The following is a 21,308-nucleotide window of genomic DNA, read 5'->3' on the forward strand; positions in this document are numbered from 1 at the left end:
TACTTTTATTTAGAGAGGATGTGAAAAGCAGGAAGAATGTGAGAATGCATGTAATTGTCAATTTCTCCTTTGACATAGCCTCTGCAAAATGCCTTGCTCCATTTCTGGCTGGGTTCTCCCTCTCCATACCCCTCACCCTACCTGCATTATGATGTGTGGGAAACTCACGGAAAGCCAAAAAAAAAGAAAAAAAGAAAAAAAAAGAAAAAAAAAATGGAATCCAACATTTTCATTATTTCTGCAACACATAGCACTGCAAAATTTAATAAAAGATCTCCACAACTCAATGAAACACACTCATACTGATGGAGTATCTTATTTACTAAAGCAAGTAATGAATCAATCCGCTTGGCAGTCAGGTCCAGCTGCTTCCCTTATGCCATGCAGAAGAGAAGAACTGATAAAGAGGATGTTTTATTTTATTTATTTTTAAAATTATATTAAAAACAATTTGTTTTGTAGCAATGGGGGCCTCACTATGTTGCCCAGGCTAGTCTCAAAATCCTGGGCTCAAGCAATCCTCCTGTCTCAGCCTCTCAAAGTGCTGGGATTACAGGCATGAGCCACTGTGCCCAACTGATAAATAGAACGTTTTAAACATATCTAGCTATTGCTTCTTGGCTTTTTGGCTAAGATCAAGTGTAAAAATATCTAGCTGATGCCATTTAAGAATCTACCATTAAGGTTCACAACGATATGATTAATTTATATTAATTTCACAGATCAGATATAATCTCCCCAATAAAACCATGTCAAATTCACAAAATTCATAAAAGCTGCTCACTGTAGAAACCAGTCAGGAACCTATTATATAAGAATCAGGATCTACTAAACCAGAATTAGAAGAGGGATTCTATTCACAAGAACCATGAAGGATACAGGCAAAAATGTTAGCTAATATTTATTTACTGTTCTTGTTTACTTGTCTTCTCTCTTTAGATTAGAAAGACCATGACAGTAGAAATTTTGATCATTTGTTCACCACTCTATCTGCAGCCTGGAACAATATCTGGTACAGAGTAGATTTTGCTCTGTAAATATATATTTCTCTCAAATACATAAATATAAATATTAAGCAATGAGTGAATTTAGCGTATCAATGTGAATCCTCTATGAATGTGTAGATAGGCATAGTCTCAGAAAGAGAAGGGATCAGGTAGAGGAAACATCACTAAGGTGTATCCTCAGTACTAAGGTGTATCCTCAGTATTCATCTGAGAGGCTCAGGCTTGGAACTGCACACTGTCTTGTCAAAACTTGCACTGTAAACACAATCTAACAAAGGTAACGAGTAGTTCCTTGGTGAATAGTAAAAACCTTCCTAGAATAAGCTGACACTAGATGTGTTACAGACTGTTGACAGTGTTTAAACAATTTAAACATTCTTCAAAGTTTCGCATTGGGAAAATTTAAGAGCTGAAGCAATCTGGGTCACAAAGATTATTGATTGGTTTATGTAGACAATGGCAATCCTCCTCTTCATTTCAATGTTATTTACAGAAACAAATATTGACTGTATTAGATTATGAAAGTTGAAGTTGTCACAAAGCAATCCAGAAAGTGTCACAAAGACAATTTGCATTATTAACCCAATACACTATCACATTGGGGAAACACCCACTTTTCCTCTAGAAGTAGAGAAAAACAGTGAGAGTTAAGATATTTTAAAATAAGTAGAGTTACTTTTAGTATACAATTTATTAACCATCTTATCTGGAATATTGAACTAAATATCTTCCTGCTTTTCCCTAATATAGTTTCCTGATCATCATAAAAACATCTACTACAATGAGTACTTCTCATTCCAGAAATGATATGATGTATTGGAAAACACTAGCAAAAAGGCATTCATTCAGATCAAATAAACTAAACTTTAACCAACCCACTACTTTTTTGCCTTAACATTGCTGTCTACCTTGGGTGAAAATACGTGTTCTCTGAAAGGTTAAAGTATGTGAGAGAATGGTTTAATGAGATGTATTTCTATTTTTCATCTTTTCATTTGATGAGATTAAGTGTTCAATGAAAAGAATGATGCTTACCATCTTAAATGGTTAGCTATTTGTAAATAAGTACTAAAATTCAAAATAGAGCTTCAACATTTATTTTCTGACAGTTAAATGGCTGTTTTCCAGTTACTGCATCCATCAAACAATAACCAAGGCACAGTGATTGTACTATAGCAGGTAGTTAACACTGCTCTTTCAGGCTTCTGGGCCAAAAGATTGAGCAAAATGGTCACCAGCACTGCATATGGGGACACAATGAAGGACACAGGATGACCATCAGAAGAGAGCTGCCAAAAAGAGCCAGGACAAGCACAAACTGTAAGGCAGCTTCCTGGAGTCCACAGTCCCTGACAGTAGAATCTGGACTAGCAAGAGATAGCATAAAGTCAAAAGACCTTAATCTGAATTCCCTTACTCTCTTAGGCAGGTTACTGGGCCTCTGAACTTCAGACTTTTTTCTGAAATGGCAAAATAACCCCTAACTTAGGATCCATGTGAGGGTTAAGTAAGACAATGGAGGGTTAAGGAAGATAATGGCACAGGGCCTGGAACATACTAGGAGCTCAGTAGGGAGGGTAGTCATTATTATTACTATGGGAGTGGTACTGACCTTGAGGGATCAACCACAGTGGCTGTGATTTAAAGGTGCCATTTGTTGTCCAAAGTATAGGCACGGTATGTGTTTTAGCACATACCTGCCACATGCTACATATGCAATAATTATGGTCTAATATTACCATTGTGTTGATGTGCATGGCCATGCAACGGCAAAGATCCAGAGGTTAACAATGCCTTGCATTCTTGTTTGTTTGTTTGTTTTCTTTTCTTTTCTTTTTTTTTTTTTTCTTGAGATGGAGTCTCGCTCTGTCGCCCAGACTGGAGTGCAGTGGCGCGATCTCGGCTCACTGCAACCTCCGCCTCCCGGGTTCACACCATTCTCCTGCCTCAGCCTCCCAAGTAGCTGGTAGCTGGGACTACAGGCGCCCGCCACCACGCCTGGCTAATTTTTTGTATTTTTAGTGGAGACAGGGTTTCACCGTGTTAGCCAGGATAGTCTCAATTTCCTGACCTCGTGATCCACCTGCCTTGGCCCCCCAAAGTGCTGGGAGTACAGGCGTGAGCCACTGCGCCCAGCCTCTTTTTTTGTTTTTATTTTATTTTCTGCCTTACATTCTTGAAAACAGCCTCGGGCTACCAAGTCCAATGCCATGGCAAGATGCCTTTATCCAGTAGATTAAGCAACAGCGCAGCCATATTTGTATTTTTGTGAAAGAAAAATATGGTAGAAGTTGAGCAGTCCTCCCCTCCAGAAAGCTGAGGTTGTTTTTTCCTTAGGAACAGGACTATCAGGGTAGTGTGGATCCAACCTTACAGCGGGCCCAGCAGCAGCAACAATATCAAAAAAGGGACCCTGGATGCTACTCTTAACATTTCTCTTTCCTTACTTAGGCACCTAATGTGGCATACATCATCTCCTTAAGTCTTTCCATTAGTTCATCCTCTATTAAAGCTTGCACCAGGACCTTCTCAAAGTACAGAACAATTACATCTGGATTCCTAGAAAGCAGGGTTCCCAGAAAATTTCAGAGACATCAGAAAGTCTGACACTTAAGATATGTAATTTGTAAGGTCCTGTTGGGAAGATTGGACCGCATGTCAAGATCTGTTGATCACTTTCAGGCAAAGTCAAAATTCTCAAACAGAATTTTATCATTTTAACCCCACCTTGCCTCCATCAAGAACAACGAGGAGCTAAATTACTTACAAAAGCTGGCTGTGGGTGCCACTTTCAAACTATCACCTTAGCATCGTGCTTTTTATTTTTATTTTTGAGATAGGGTCTTGCGCTGTTGCCCAGGCTGAAGTGCAGTGGCATGATCATGGCTCACTGTAACCTCGACCTCCTGGGCTCAAGCCATCCTCTTGCCTCAGCCTCCCAAGTAGCTGGGACTACAGGACATGCACCACCATGCCGAGCTAATTCTTTATTTTTCACAGAGAAGAGGTCTCACTATGTTGTCCAGGCTGGTCTAGAACTCCTGGTCTCAGATGATCCTCCCACCTTGGCCTCCCAAAGGGCTGGAATTACAGATGTGAGCCACCACATTCAGCCCAATATCAAGTTTTAGACTGGGCGTGGCTGGGAGACTAGCAGGTACCTAGCTTGAGGACATACTTGTAAATTTCCAGTTTTTCCCAGTTTTTAAAATGTACATAAAAGGAACATGAAACCGGAAGAAGAGTAAGAAAGTAGAAAAAAAAAAAGTGGTCTTTCAATGACTGCATCTCCTTATCATATGAGCCAGGCTTCAGTGATATTGACAGTGAGATATCTTACTATAGATGTGTGTGTGGCCAAACAAACTTTGGAGGTCCAGCACATCTCCATTCAGAGTCCTCAGTTTCATTTCCTAGGCCATATATTGGGATAATGAAGAGCACGCACTCAGGGGTTAGGTAGACTGTTAGGAGTTTTACAGCCTTGTCAAGTCACTTTAACCTCTTTGAACTTCTGGTTTCTCATACTTAAAATGGGGATGATAATGCCTGCCTAGCGGGGTGGATGTAAGGATTTAATGAGTTCATGCATAAAAAGCTTTTAGTTGTTGTTTATTGTTAGCCTCCAGGTAAACTAAAAACCTCTCAGCCTCTGAATCTTATCAGCATGAATCTGCTCAGATTCCAAGATAATCATCACACTCATTTGCTTCCCGGTTGGAGTGGAGAGTGAATTTACATGACTGTTTAATTAGTAGTTGAGTGCAAAGGGTTTGGTCTCTCTCCCTATATTAAATGTGAGAATACAGGTAAAAGTGCTTAATAAATGTTAGCAGCTATTATTCTTACTGTTGTTATTACTTACTAGTCCACTGTGCAGTGCAGAAAAGAGAAAATGAGGAAGCAAAGGGGTTTTTCCTTTTTGATCACGGCCTGTTGTAACCAGAGTTCCTAAATACTTTGTGAAATTTATTATACTTTCTTCATTCCTCCCTTGACCTCTTAACCCACAGTTTTTCTAAAGACTACTGATTTTCAAGTCCAACAGAGCTTAAAGGTAAAAAGAAAAGAAAAGAATAAAAAGACTACTGATTTGCTTTTTCACGTCTGTCACCACCAGACTATCCCAAGCATCTGAAACCATGTGGCTATCAGAGTTTACAAAGGTTTCTGGTCTCTTCTGATTGGGTATCAATGTACATATGTCACAAGTATCCTCAACTCCCAGGACACACCCCAAGCCCTGTAGCCTCCAGACCCACAGTTATTGCCCAAGGTGGAGTAGGGGAAGGGATGTATTTTTTGAGAAGTGATGTGGTTATTGGTGTGGGAATTCTGACATTAGAATGAGTAAATAACCCCTTCCTCAGTGACACTAGCTCTAGGAAGTAGGCTGCAATGTCAGATGGGAAATTTGATTTCTCAAGGCGTGTTTCCAGACTCCAGCCACTCCATGTTTGGCTTCAGTGAGAAAGAAAAACACTGGCAACAGCTGTGGATATCAGTGGCTAGAGTTTAAACAATCTCTTGTTTAAACAGTAGGAAACTGCACAAACAAGCTAGACTTCCCAAGAGTGAAGGGCAGGTACAGAGGAAATAAAGCATTCCAAATAATGCCAGGTAAGAATGAGGATGAATAACCAGTTCAAAGGCTAAAGAAGTGGCCTCAAACTCTTGTGTTCCTTGGGGCTCTAGAGTTGCTTCCTAGGTCGCTCAGGGATTGCCTGCAGCTGGGGGAGGGGAGTGTGCATGCGTGTGCATGTGTGTGTGTGTGCGTGTGTGTGCACATGTCTGTTGCAGGCACCTGCCGCCCCCACCCCAGTGCCCTTCAAATGCATTAGGAGGGAACCCAGAGCCTCCCATTCCTACTCTCTGGGAGTGAGGGTAGCTTGTGAGGGCCACTGAGGGTGACAGGGAGGAAGGCCAAGCCGAGTCATAATATCCTGCAGTGATTCCAGGAGACTTTAGCGATTTTTTTCAAAAGAAAAAGAAAAAAGAAAACAAGAAAAGAAAGGCAAATACTACTTCAAAAGTCAAGAGCCTACTTTTACAATTGCTTTGAAAGAAAAATAACTAAAAACAAACCAAATGTTTTCTCAAATAAAATGTTTCCCTATCAGTCACTTGGGTGAAGTCAGCCTTACCTTGACATATTGAACAAGACGCTCACAGACATTCACTTTGTAAGTCTCTATGCCCAGCTCCTTAGACAAGCGTAAGATTCTGTTTTGGGTTGGTCCCACGTAAGCTCCACCAACATCTACGTAATTAACATGCTCATTCTGCAAAAAGAGAAAAATTGGTCAGAGGACTTTAGTTAAAACTTGGAAAAATGTGTCTTGTAAAAAAAAAACCCCATTTATTTTTTTAAAAGTTAATTGTGCCTTATGTCTCCCCTATAAAGAGCAACTGAAAATGGCAGTCTTTCCTCTTCCACTCAAGAACTGGGGCACAATCCTGTCTAACACTCATCACTAAGCACCATCATTTGGCAAAGCTATTGGTAAGGTCAATTCAGCAACACAATGCATAAAAGATAAAGAACACTGTAGTATATTCTGCCAGTTTAGATCCTTTACAAAACATTTAAATTATTATGTGAGCTTGTCTCTGGTGTTATTACTGGAGAAGCTACCCAAAGCCTAATTCCCTAATTTCCACCAGGTGAAATCTTAAATCAGTCCACATTGATGGTTCTAGATGCTATTTTAAAACACTTCCAGGAAAGAATGCATCATAGGAAAAGAATACAAGAAGGTATAAAAAGATTCACATATCACTAAATTATTTACAAATATGCAAACCCTCTATCATAAACTAAAATTATTTACTTGGCCTTCCTCCCTGTCACCCTCAGTGGCCCTCACAAGCTACCCTCACTCCCAGAGAGTAGGAATGGGAGGCTCTGGGTTCCCTCATAAATACAGTTCTCCATGCTTTTCAGCTGTTTTTATTAATTGGCAAGTCCCAATGATTTAATCAATAAATTGAATATTGGTGAGCTGTAACCCCTCCACGGCTTTTTTTTTTTTTCTAATAACTAAAGGGTCTGTGTCTATTTTGTTGTGTATACCAGTTCTCAAGCATGTTGTCATGCCTTTTTTCCTTGTTTGCCTGATTATTTTTTATTGAATGCCACTCATTGCACTTGAAAACATGCAGAAATCATTTGAATCCTAGGAAGATGGTATCTTTCTCAGAGAGGATTTATGTTTGCTTCTGCCCACAGCCTGGGACCCTCACAGTACTAGATAACTTTATTCCATTTGCAGTACCTGAGATGATTTGAGGCTGGGCCAAAATGCACATTTGACCTAGCTTTCTTGCCATTCACCCTTGGTCCTTAGATGCAGCCCAACTCCACAGCACAAGGAGTTGACCAACACTCTCCCACAAATCAGTACACACTTCATGGGGTTCTGGACTTGACCTGTCACCCTAGCTTTGCACTAGGTCCAAAGCACTGCTCAGCCTTCGGGAGCTTCTTCAGTGGTTAGCAACTCCCCCTGCCACCCAGGGAAAAATAGGTTAATCCTTTCCAGATGTTGGCCCAGTGATTCTTCCCTATCTTGTTAGCTTGCTGGCTCTTTAATGCTTTAAAGATGTGTGTGTGTGCATGTGTGTGTGTGTCTATACAGTGCAACTTGTCTAGTCTCTTTGTATTTTGTTATAATTAACCTAATTTGTTATTTCCAGAAAATTGTCTAGTATTATTCAACATTTCCTTCCTGGAGCTACCCAACCTGATATTATCTTTCTATTGGAGGATATGCTTTGCTAACATTTTGTTGAGAATTTTTATATCTATGTTTATATCTATGCTAACATTTTGTTTAGAATTTCATATCTATGTAAGTAATATTGAGACTGGCCTATGATTCTCCTTTCTTCTACTGCCTTGTCTGTTTTTTGCATTAGAGTACTGCTAATCTCCTTAGTGATCATACTTTTTTCTATTCTGTAGAAAGGTTTGTATGTAAATAAAGTGATCCATTCTTTGAACATTATGTAGAACATACCTGTAGAACTATCTAGGCTTGGTGATTTTTTTTAGGGAAAATCTTAAACTACACATTTAATTTATTTTTAGGTTAAAGCACTACTCTTCTATTTCCAGACTAAATCAATGTTAACTTTGATGAATTATATTTTTCTCATAATATGTACATTTCATATATGTTTCAGAACTGTTGGTTTAATGTTCATGGCATCTTCTTTTCATTTAATTATTCTTTATTGCATCAGTAATTATATCTTCATTTTCATCTTTTTTTATTATTATTTTTTGAGACAGGGTCTTACTCTATCACCCAAGCTGGAGTACAATGGCATGATCATGGCTCACTGCAGCCTCGACTTTCCCGGGGTCTACGAATTCTCCCACCTCAGCCTCCTGAGTAGCTGGGACCACAGGTGTGTGCCACCACACTCAGCTAATTTTTGTATTTTCTGTAGACTTAGGGTTGCTCAGGCTGATCTTGAGCTCCTGAGCTCAAGCGATGCACCTGCCTCAGCCTCCCAAAGTGCTGGGATTACAGGCGTGAGCCCCACATCTGGCTCTCATCTCTTATTTATTTGGGATGTTTCTTTTTCTGGAAAAATCTTATCGGACACTTCTTGTGTATCTTTAATAGGTCTCTTCAAATAATCAACTTTTATTTTATGGATCCTCTTTGTTGGGTGTCTATTTTCTATATCATTGATGTGTGCCCTTTTTACCCCTTTTTTGGATTTATTTTGCTCTTACTTTTCTAACTCTTTGCATGATTAGCTTATTTACATATAGCCTTTTTCTTTTCTAATGGAAGAATTTAGACTATATATCTTCTAAGTATTGCTTTAGCTGTATCCACAACTTTATATTTTCCATTATTTTGCAGGTCTCAGTATTGTCACACAGAAAAGGAAAAAAAAAATAAGCTTATCTTTATTTATATTTTCCATCTGAATTTACGCTACCCATATGATATGAAAAACCTTGGGTGGAAAATTTAAAGTGTCAAGGCGGGTGGTTGAAGTAGACTCAAATCCTTTTCCCCTAGGCCTCAAATAATTTACACACAGATAAAGTTCCATGGAAAATTAGCAACCCACAGCCAAGAATTACAAAACATACGTGCAGACTTGGAATCAACCCAAATGTCCATCTGTGACAGACTGGATTAAGAAAATGTGGCACATATACACCATGGAATATTATGCAGCCATAAAAAGGATGAGTTTGCGTCCTTTGTAGGGACATGGATGCAGCTGGAAACCATCATTCTTAGCAAACTATCACAAGAACAGAAAACCAAACACCGCATGTTCTCACTCATAGGTGGGAACTGAACAATGAGATCACTGGGACTCGGGAAGGGGAACATCACACACCAGGGCCTATCATGGGGAGGGGGGAGGGGGGAGGGATTGCATTGGGAGTTATACATGATATAAATGATGAATTGATGGGTGCTGATGAGTTGATGGGTGCAGCACACCAACATGGCACAAGTATACATATGTAACAAACCTGCACGTTATGCACATGTACCCTAGAACTTAAAGTATAATAAAAAAAATAAAGAAAGAAAGAAAGAAAGAAAGAAAGAAAGAAAGAAAGAAAGAAAGAAAGAAAAAATACGTGCAAACAAGGCACCAAAAGAAAATAAGCAGAAAAAATAATCCAGAAAGACTTTGTAATAGTTGAATTATACACAGAATCTAAAAGTACTATGTAATATATTTTAAATAAAATAAGCCATTAAAACTAGGAGCAGGGGAAAAGAAACTGAAAATATTATCAGGTAGATTAAAAAAATAACTGCTAGTAATAAAAATGTACTAATTAAAATTTTTAAAACTCTGTGAATGGGTTAAACAGTATATTCGACATAGAGTGAGTAAACTGCTAGATCTGAATAAATTATATAGAATGCAGTTCGAAGATAAAGAATTGGAAAATATGTTGAGGAGGTAGTTAAGACATGGAAGATGGTGTCAAAATATTAAGTAGTATAAAAAAATAGTGGCTGAGGATTTACCAGCATTGTTGGAAGATAAGAAACCCAACAGGACCAAAGAATGATAAATAAAAATAAATTCTCATCCAGACACAGAGAAACTGCAGTATACCAAAGAAAAGAGCTCTCAAAAGCAATTCTTTTTCAGAAAACGAAAGAGGCAAATCATACATACTCTGAAAAAAATCAACAATTAGACTTAATGATAAATTAGACTTCAACAATAAAAATACAAGCCAGAAGATAGGGAAATAATATCTTTGCTATTCTGAGAGAAGAAAAAAGAGGAAGAGAAATTCTAAGTAGAATTTGTTACCTGTTAGAACTATGTTTTGTCAAGCTGACAAATGTTCAGAGTTTAGAACCCAGATTGGAGGAAAGGGTGTGTTTCAAGTAGAACGACAATGGTTACACATAAAAGGTCTGAGATTCAAGAACTGACAGTGAACAAAGATACTGGCAAAACTTTAAGGAAAATTAAGCAACATCTACAATAGAATAAAACAAAATTAATAATGTCTGAGAAACATACAAACATGAAATACTTTTATAGTTTGCAGATTGGAAGAAGGGTGCTCACAACTGAAGCATGAAAGTTTTTGTATTTTTTAGTAGAAAGATAATATATTGATAAACTTTAGACTACATTTAGTATGAGTGTTAATACAGTTAGGAAAACTGTCTGAAAAACATTGGTCTGACTATATAACTTCCAAACAAGTAGAAGAAAAAACTTAAAAAGAAAACAAAAAGAAGAAAAGCAGTAGCCCAAAAGAAGGAAAGAAAGAAACCAAGAGGAAAACTGTTAAAGTGGGACAATGGAAAGCCATAATATAATATAATAAAGTTAAAACATTTAAAAAAGAAATCATAACAAATACAGATGGACCAAGTTTATCAATTAACTCCACTAAAAATGCAAAATTAGTTGGGTGTGGTGGCGGGAACCTGTGATCCCAGCTACTGGGGAGGCTGAGGTAGGAGAACAGCTTGAACCCAAGAGGAGGAGGTTGCAGTAAGCGGAGGTTGCACCACTGCACTCCAGCCTGGGCGACACAGCGAGACTCCGTCTCCAAAAAAGAATTTTAAATAATGTACCCCTTGAATCTAAAATTTAAAAAAAGAAAAAAATGTCAGAATAAAGAAAACTCTAACTGAAAGATAAAGAGATATACAAATACTAATGTAAGCTGTTATAACTATATTAATATCAAAGAAAACCTTAAACAAAATAAATCTCAGTGAAATAAGTGTCACTACATAATGCTAAAAGATCCAGAAGGCTAAACAAGTTTAAACTTGCATAAACTGAGTAATATACCTTGAAAGTGTAAGCAACATTTGACAGGAACCAAAGATAAGTGCCCAGGAGAATAGAGAATTTTTAACTTACTTTTAAAAGTGAATAATAGATTAAGCAAACAAAAAAGAAGCACAATTAAGCTTATTCTAGTGGACATATATAAAACATTGTGTATAGCTTTTAGAGACTACATGTTCTTTTCCAGCAGAAATTAAAAGATCTTTGGATATTAACCATGTGCTTGCTAGGTTATAAAGTGAGCCTCAAGGATTGTTACCATAAAACAACATTCTTTGACCACAATGCAGTGATGACAAAAAACAACTGAAAATACTCCAGCTGTAGAAATTAAAACACACCAGCCTGGCCAACATGGTGAAACCCTGTCTCTACTGAAAATACAAAAATTAGCCAGGCATGGTGGCGTGAGCCTGTAATCCCAGCTACTCAGGAGGCTGAGGCAGGAGAATTGCTGGAACCCAGGAGACAGAGGTTGCAGTGAGGCGAGATCATCCCACTGCACTCCAGCCTGGGCAACAGAGTGAGACTTCGTCTCGGAAAAAAAGCAAAAACTCCTAGCAATATGGATCTAAAGACTGTAACAGAGAAGTCTGCTGGTATGTTCAAGAAATAGCAAGGAGGCCAAAGTGGCCAGAACAATGTGAGCAAGGAAAAAAACGGAAGATGAGGTTACAGAGGTTATTGGCAGAGCAGGTCACTTAAAGCCTCACAGGACATTGTAAGGACATAGGTTTTGACTGTCAGTGAGAAGGGGGGTCTTTGGAAGCTCTTGAGCAGGGAAATGCTAAAATCTGACTTACATTTGAAAGGCTCACTCTCACTGATGCACTACGAAAGAATAGAATGTAGGGGGCAGGAGTAAAAGCAGGGAAATCAGGAGCCTATTGCAGTAATCTGGCCTAGAGATAATGGTGGCTCCCACCAGGGGATAGCAGTGGAAGTGGTGGGAAGCATTGAATTCTGGATATGTTTTGAAGGCAGGGCCAACAGAATTTCCTGACAAAACAAATGAGGGTCTGGTAGTGTTGAGCATGACTCCGAGTTTTTTCAAAGTTGCCATACTGTAACATGGGGAAGGTGGCTGGAATAGTGGCCTTGAGGAAGATCAGAAGTCTAGTGTTGGATGTGTTATGTTTGAGGTGTCTATGCAACATCCAGGAGATCTACAAATTTCTAACTTCCATGTCAGATGAGCACAGCCTATTGTATTCAGCATGTTACTTATTTCAATGAGGAGTTAGGGTTTTCATTCTGCCATAATGCCAGAAATGAAGTGTTTCTGTGACTTCTTTACGGTGTCCTCATATAATGTTTATTCTCTCTTTTAGTAACCATCAGTGCTGTCCTTCAAACCTTTTCTAATCTCCAACATCCATTTTAAGATATAAAGAACAAAACTGGAATCAGTACTCCAATAAATTTCTGGGCTTTAACAAAGACAGCAAGAGGACTCCTGGGAGTTTCCAAACATGGTATCTTTAGAACACTGACACTATATTTAAAGCAAATAATCCTAAATGAAGCAGTAAAAAGAGTGAGGCATTTTGCAGAATGTTTCTTTACAAAGTAAAAACATTCTAACTGAGGTGCCTGAAGTTCAGCATGAAGACACTAGAAGCAGTAACAATATATTCTACTATGTTGCACCACAGTCTTTGGGGTCTTGATTTAGATCTCACTACTCAGCCTTTGAAGAGGTCACAAACATGCAACAATATTGGCAAATAAATACACCAACCCTGTGGCAGCCCTGCAGGCATTTCAACTTTATTAATTTGACTCTAATGCATCATAGATGAATCACATTAGGAAAAACGGGGAAGTTTTGAACTAATAGAAGACCCATCTGAACAGTTTGCCAGGTAATACCAAATTTGACATTCTGGTACTCAGAGATCCACAGCAGCTTTTATGGCATCTCCTCCCAAAATTATCCTAATTGATTATGTTATTAGAAGCAATTTTTTAAAATATTTGCTTCAGTTTCTTATTAAATACAATTTTCATGCCTGTTTCCTTTTTTAAAATTTTTAATTTTTTGAGTCAGGGTTTCCACTCCTGTCACCCAGACTGGAGTACAATGGTGCAATCTTGGCTCACTGCAACCTCTGCCTTTCAGGCTCAAGTGATTCTCCTACCTCAGCCTCCCAAGTAGCTGTGACTACAGGTGTACACCACTGCACCTGGCTACTTTTTGTATTTTTAGTAAAGATGGGGTTTCACCATGTTGCCCAGGCTGGTCTCAAACTCCCAAGCTCAAGTGATCCACCCGCCTCGGTCTCCCAGAGTGCTGGGATTACAGGCGTGAGCCACCATGCCCAGCCTCCATGCCTGTTTCTTAAAGCCCTCTTTTTCTCCTTCTCATCATTTGGAGTACAAATGCTAAGTCCTAATTTCCAAGCATTTCAGAGATTCCTTTCTCACATTCCCAAGGGGGGTGTAATATCATGCTGAATAGACAATAATGGTTCCTGAGTGGTGCTGACATATATAAATGACACAGCATGGCAAAGTAATTGGGGCCTATAACACAGATGGGGACAAGTATGCTGGAATTCTCATTTCCCTTATACAAAGAAACTTGTTCTTAACTGAAAATCCGTAACATGACTGATGTTCCTGTTTAATAACCAAAAGGTTTTAGAGATAAGAAAAATAGGGCTAAGGGACAACCTAATAACTATCTCCAAAATGAAGGAATATTTTTCAGAAAATGACAGAAGAATCATATCTAATAAAGGCATACAGGCAGAAGACGCAACTCTTCGTTTGCACTATAACAGCTGCCTTCAATTAGAATTTGAAGATGGAAGGGAGTTTCTCCAAGGACATTTAGATTGTATCTTATTAGTCAGATGAGAAAACTGAGATGTAAAGTGCTAATAGGACTTATCCAAGACATCATGTCAAGTCAGTACAGAGGCTAGAATCCCAGTCTCCTCACTCCCAGACCAATAGCTTCCCAGTGGACTACATCTAAGGGAGCACTCAGAAAATTTAATCTGGATTGGCATTAATTTAATGCAAGCAAGCAAACAAATGCCACAGAGTAGCACTTCTATAGTGTCCTCTGGAGATGCTGTCAAAATGCAGATCCAGATTCAGCAGTTCTGAGACGCAGCCTGAGATTCCACATTTGTATCAAAATCCCAGTTGATTCTGGGGCTACTGACCCACAGACGATACTTTGCATAGCAAGGCTGTACAGCACCCTTAGAGCTGAGCAAAGCAGAAATACGCTTAGATACATCCCTGTATCTAAAAAGGTAGGAAGCAAATGACAGAAGGGCTGCATGGCACAATGTGGCTGAAATCGCTGCTATGAAATCCTAATTCAAATGTTGTCTGTTGGCTATTCCAATATCCATTGATACTTCCTCTCGCATGCCTGCTTCTATTATGCAGCCTACTATTGTGAAATACTTACTTTCCCAGGATCCCTGACAGCTGAGGGTAGCCATGTGACCCAACTCTAGCCAATGAGACTAAAGCAAATGTCTGCTGGGGTCTTTTGGCGAAGGAAAAGCTTTGTTGCAGACAAGGCTGGTGCCCCCCTTTCACTCTCCTTTCAGCCTTGAATGAGAACCTGATGCTTAGAATCTCAGCATCCATCTTGTTACCACAATACAATAAGCCTACATGCAAAGAATATCAGAGCAGGGCTGGGTGCAGTGACTCATGCCTGTTATCCCAGCACTTTGGGAGGCTTCAAGGCCGATGGATCGCCTGAGATCAGGAGTTTGCAACCAGCCTGGCCAACATGGTGAAACCCTGTCTCTACTAAAAATACAAAATTGGCTGGCATGGTGGGGGGTGCCTGTAATCCCAGCTACTCTGGAGGCTGAGACAGGAGAATCACTTGAACCTGGGAGGTGGAGGTTGCAGTGAGCCGAGATTGCACCACTGCACTCCAGCCTGGGCAACAAGAGCGAAAAACTGTCTCAAAAAAAAAAAAAAAAAAAGAAAAAGAAAAAGAAAAAAACGAATATGAGAGCAGAAAGAAGAGCAAAAAGCGAGAGCCTGGACTATCTACCACCAGACTTCTGTGAAGTAATCAAATGTTTGCATTGCTTACGCCATTCTGTTATTAGTCTAACTGAAGCATCTTCTAGTTAGATAGATGCTTCCTCTCTTTCCAGTCACTTCAACAGTCTGGTTTTGTCTTTACTCTCAATCTCCAGTCTTTCACACTCTATTTGTGTACTCTAGCAAAGGGGCTCATTAATTAATGAACTTCTAACTATCAAATGCAAGGGGTTTTTTATTTTGTTTTGTTTTGCCTTTATACTGTGTCAGTTGACTGGTGAGCACCCCTTCCTCTTTTGTCTGCTGACTTACCTATTGCTGCTCTAGTCTGGTCCTCCTCTTCTGCCTCTACTACTTCTCTCTGGCTCTTCTCCCTTTCTCCCCCACTTTTATGTGCAAAAACTTCCATCTTTGCCCCATTTCCTTCCCACTCTTCATTATCTCCCTACGTACTTTCACCCAGAGTCAACCACCTGCAACCATTCCCTTAATAGTAGTAAATAATAGCATGCATTTTTTTCCAGAATGGTGATGTAAGCCCAAGTATTAAAAAAGCAGTGATGTAGCAATAACTGGGCTTCTTTCTTATGTCTAGCCAGACGCGACCTCAGGAGTACCTCTGGCAGCAGCATACTTCTTAGGGAACAAGGGCCAAGGGAAAAGTTATGCAAAAATATGCTACATTTGTTCCTGCTTACTGCAGCCACCACATTTCTTTTTTTGTTTGTTTTTCTGGGTTTTTTTGCCACCACATTTCTATTAAGTTGTGTGTCATTGGATAAATAAGGAATCTAAGCGTGTGTGTGTGTGTGCGCGTGCGTGTGTCTCTGTGTGTGTGTGTCTGTGTGTATTGTGGGTGTATAGCCACTTCCAGTACAGCCAAACTATTACTCCATCTGAGATACTGCACACTTCATTTACGTCTGTAGTATGGAAATTATGACACTGTATTGAAGTTATTTGCTCATGTTTGTTGGATTCACTCCACTGAAAGTCAGAAGCTGTCAGTCTTTCGTGTGTACTTGTTAAAGAGAATGCACACTTATTTGATGGGAGTACTTTAGGACTATGGAGGACAAATGGTTTAACTGCATGAACTCTTGAGATCTCCTCTAGCCCTGTGATTTCCAGTGGTGCCACTTGTAGTTTGAGTGAGATATTATATTACATGTAAGTATTAAAATCACTTACCCTCACGGTATATGTTCTTCCTCCAACCCTGTCCCGAGCTTCTAAAACCAAAACACTAACGCCATATTCAGTCAAGAGTTTGGCAGCAGATAGTCCTAAAGGAAAAACAAAAGAGAGCAATGTAACATTCAAATGCTTAAAATCCAAGATTTAACCAGGTCTACACATCAAATAAATGCAGGGTATCATATACAATCCAGTGATTTTGCTGTCTTTCTAATACATTCTGGCCACACTATGATTAAATGAGCCACTAATTTTATTATCTATCATAAGGGATTCAAAAATAACTAATTTAGTCATCTTGCATTTCAGTTGGTCAACAGAAACAAAATGTAATGGTTTTAAAATATGTGTATCTTGTTTTCTGGTGATAATCATATATTTAGAGAATTTCCGAGCCTCTAAATCAATCCCTATCATTTCCCTCGTCCAGAAATCCTGATAGTATTAACAGAAGAGACTATTTTCTTCAAAACTTTCTCTAGCTACACCAGGTCGCAGTATAACTATGCTTTGCTTTTCTCAACTTAAAAATCCTGTATAATCATGTCCTATGATTTATATTTTGATTACTTGCTTGCTAGATCTTGTTTCCTTCACTAGTTTCTGAGTTACTATAAGGTAGAAACCATGCTTCATACTTTTTTCACTAGCTCAAACAAAGCTGAGAACAGGTTTTCACCTGTGATTAAAAGCCTTCAGGAAACATAAAATATTTTTTAAATCCAACATAGTAATACCAGAAAAATTAAGAAAGTGTTGCAGATTAACATTATATCAAAGGTACATGCTACAAGCATGGTTTCTCACTGATGTTGACCTTGATCTGATCACCTGGCTCAGGTAGTGTTTGTCAAGTTTCTCGACTATAGTTATTCTTTTTCCCATCTTAACATACTATACTCTGAAAGAAAGGCTATGCATAGCCCACACTTAAGGAGTGGAAAGTTCGTTCCAGCTTTTTGAGGGTGGAGTATCTATACAAATTATTTGGAATTCTGCACTGGAGATGTGTCTCTTCTCCTTACTTACTGATTTCTTCAATCATTTACTTATTAACATATCAATATGGACTCAGATATTTGTTTTATACTTTGGATTATAATCCAACACTATGTCATGTATTTCGTTGCTCAAATTCTTCCAGCTATGGTTATTGGGAGTTCTTTTAGTTGGCTGATATGCCCCTTTGACATGCCCCATCATTGTGTGTGTGTGTTTGAGCACTTCCTTCCTTTTTAGTACTACACAATGCTCCAGACTCATCTTATCTTTCTCTGCCATGGCCTTAGAATCAGGCATTTCTTCAGTGAGCTTTGGTCCCTTTTACTGGAGAACAGTATTAGAAACCAAGATCTGGGTTCTAGGTATGCTCATTGCTACTGGGGTGTCATTGCTTCTAAGACCTCTCAGCTCACAGAGTAAAGAAATATATTGTGCATACACTTATTTTTAAATCTACATTCATTTTTGTACTTCAAATTCTTAATTCCTAGTTAACTTTATACTTCTCATTATACTTCTCATAAACTTCTCATTTTTACAGAGACAAACATAATACAGGGAGAAAATGCTAGTTATATTATGGTAAGGGAAATAAGAATGGCACCAGAGACAAGATTAGTAAAGTGATACAAGTAATACCTAAATACGTATACAAGTGGTTGAGGAGAGGAACTATTCTAACTGATTTTAAAACCCAGTGATTTGATAGTTCATTTCTAATGGTATATATCCTAAAGATAAAAAGAACTTCACATTTTTTTCAATAATAATTTAGCTAGTCCTAGTATTAGCATTGTTATCCCAAGGCTGTCACATTTGTAGTATGTGATAAAACAAGTGAGTAATCAGGCTTGTGTTGTTGACAAGCAGGTTTTTTTTAGCATGAAGATAAAGAAACTCAGATGTAAAAATGATGAGATGAAGCAGTAACCCTGTAGTCCTAGATATAAATTGAAATTATAAGTATGATCTCTGGATATACTCTATCTTTTAAAAAAATTCCTTAGTTTTGTACAGTGAAAAGGTCTAGAAAAAGTAACCTACCCAGTAGCAATGAACACTCCCAACACCTAGAGTGTTGTTTCTAAAAAATCAATTATCACTACAATGAACTATGGCTTGTGACCTAGTGAGATCTGAGGCAGGAAATGTACAAGATGAGCCTGAACATTAAATCATGCCAGAAAGCAAGGAGGCTGTCAGAGACTACTAGGATTATGTCAAAAAGACTCAGGAGCCTACCTATATGAACTCCTACTGGCCAAAGATGAAATAATTTGAGTGTCAAATAAAGATAACAACTACAATGGCTTAAATCCATGAGTTCATAATAATACTAAACAAACACAAAAATTCTCATTTTCCACCTTTGGAAAATGCTAAGGAACGAACTTATCATTTGAAAAATGATAAGCAAAAGAAAAAATCTAGCATTCATCCTACCTTTCCTATTTGTGCTGAACCTCAAAACAACCAAATAGCTAATGAGGGGAAGTTTCTCTGTATAAAAGTATGCTAGTTAGTAAGTGAAGACAGAAATAATTCAAATGTCAGCATTTTGCAACCCCTAATGAGTTAATGGACCTAGCACAATGATCATCAAGTTGCTAACACACACAGAAAAACAGATGAGACAAATGTTATCTGCCTCTTGATGGAAGCACACACCATTACCTATGAAGCAGTTTTGCAACAATGAAGGAAAGGAGAGGGAATGGGAGGGGAGGGCGGGGAGGGGAGGAGAGCGGAGAAAAGGAAGGAACAAATTAAATTCTAATGTGATCACCCCTCTGTATCTGATACTTAGGGGACAGAGGTACCTGTTAATACTACTGGGATGAAATGAACAAAATCCAAATTGTAGGAAATTATACAGGACTACCCTATTTGCTTTTTATTCCCTACTCACGCTCTCCTTCCCCTTTATCCTTCACGGGCTTTTCCCACAATAAATCTCTTAGACAGCTAGTTCTATCTTGATGCCTGCTCTCACAGAACCCAGTATTTTACTCATATACAGAATGGCATAGAATACACATAGCCAAATCAAGGATGAGTTTGGGTCTACAAGATCTAAAATATCTTAAAAGATATTAAGTCTAAACCATAATATCCAGCACTGCTATCTACTAATGTTTGTGTGCAATTTTGAGCCCTTCAAGTACACGACTCTTACATTGCTGATGCCCATCAAAGATTTAAGTATGTAATGAATTTTTGGAATCAGCTCACAAAGAAAGCCATCCCCTGACAGTTAAATAAACTCAAACCAATGTCTGCCAATCTTGGCGCAATATGTTTTCTGGAACACAGTCAAAGGCTTCTTGTGCTGACTAATGGAAAAACAGGATGAAGGTGAGATGAAAAATATGTTTATGCATAAATCTTTCTCCTTATGTCTGATTATTTCTTTAGGGTTAAGTTCCAGAAGGGAGATTACTAAGTCGAAAGTGATGAACATTTTTAGGCTCAAAGTAATACTCCATATTTAAAAACAGAGAAACTCAGATGCAAAATTTTTATTTCTTCCCATTCCCTTTAATCAACCTAACTACAAACCAGTTAGGTAGATAAATATACCCAAGGGTCTGCTAGAATTGCTCTGGCAGCTCCTCTTCTAAGGAGGAGAAACTGGCTCTCCCCACACTGCCTAAGGGGATGGAGCGGTGGGGAACCTTGAACAACAGTGGTGGGGCCTGCAGCAGTTGTGTGCATAAAGGGACCTCTTGGTGGCATCCTACAGATCCATTTCATATGCCTTTCCTTGTTGCCTCTCACAACCATCCCTTGAAGTAGATTTCATTATCTCCATATTCCAAGTGCCTGATATGACCACAACAAAGTCTTCTGAAAAGCGAAGGATTTTACTTCTCACATCCTCACTTAGAGTCTTAATAAAATCGAATCTAGTATGTAACTCCAAACAAGTTTTATGCATGGGTTTCAGTGCCCATAATAAATAAACACTACTCAGGAAACTAAAAGGGGAAGGGGGAGCAGGGCTGTCTGAGCGAATACAATGACCACACCAGTGACAAAGGTCATTTTGCAGTTTGGCATTTAAGGATATAACTAAATAAAATTTAAAAGCTGGTGAAAGTAGTTGTTTCTACATGGCAGAAGAATGATTAGCCCTATAACAAGCAAGGAGAGTTTAAACTCTTAGTTTAAGAAATAAGAAATATGTTTAAGGCCGGGCGCAGTGGCTCAAGCCTGTAATCCCAGCACTTTGGGAGGCCGAGACGGGCGGATCACGAGGTCAGGAGATCGAGACCATCCTGGCTAACACGGTGAAACCCTGTCTCTACTAAAAATACAAAAAACTAGCCGGGCGAGGTGGCGGCACCTGTAGTCCCAGCTACTCGGGAGTCTGAGGCAGGAGAATGGCATAAACCCGGGAGGCGGAGCCTGCAGTGAGCTGAGATCTGGCCACTGCACTCCAGCCTGGGTGACAGAGCGAGACTCCATCTCAAAAAAAAAAAAAAAAAAAAAAAAAAGAAATATGTTTAAAATATTTAAAAAGGATTTCAGAGAAATGGTTTCTAAAAGGTCTTAGAATTTGAAGGGTGAAGGTTTAAGTTATTTAGGAAAATCTATTAAGCATATTTCTTCTAAGATGCTGAATAAATGGGTGCTAATGTTTCAGTTTGTGTGTTTACTGGGAAGAAGACCTTGTTAAGAAATTTCCATGATAACTTAAAGGTTAAAATATATACAATATGAAAATAAAAGTATGATGCTGTTAGGAAA

General features: G+C 38.7%; 1 protein-coding gene across 2 annotated transcripts in view; it reads right to left on the reverse strand.

The window, feature by feature from the left end:
- MAOA (monoamine oxidase A) overlaps nucleotides 1-21,308 on the reverse strand; it is a 99,539-nt gene that overhangs the window by 60,403 nt on the left and 17,828 nt on the right. For both annotated transcript variants that reach the window (XM_030934182.1, XM_030934183.1), the window contains 2 exons: nucleotides 16,551-16,645; nucleotides 6,152-6,289 (listed from right to left, as the gene is read on the reverse strand). In XM_030934182.1, coding sequence (XP_030790042.1) covers nucleotides 6,152-6,289; nucleotides 16,551-16,645 — 233 coding nt within the window. The remainder of the gene's footprint in view (nucleotides 1-6,151; nucleotides 6,290-16,550; nucleotides 16,646-21,308) is intronic.

This window comes from Rhinopithecus roxellana, chromosome 7 (genome assembly GCF_007565055.1).
Source record: "Rhinopithecus roxellana isolate Shanxi Qingling chromosome 7, ASM756505v1, whole genome shotgun sequence".
In the NCBI taxonomy this organism is placed as follows: domain Eukaryota; kingdom Metazoa; phylum Chordata; class Mammalia; order Primates; family Cercopithecidae; genus Rhinopithecus; species Rhinopithecus roxellana.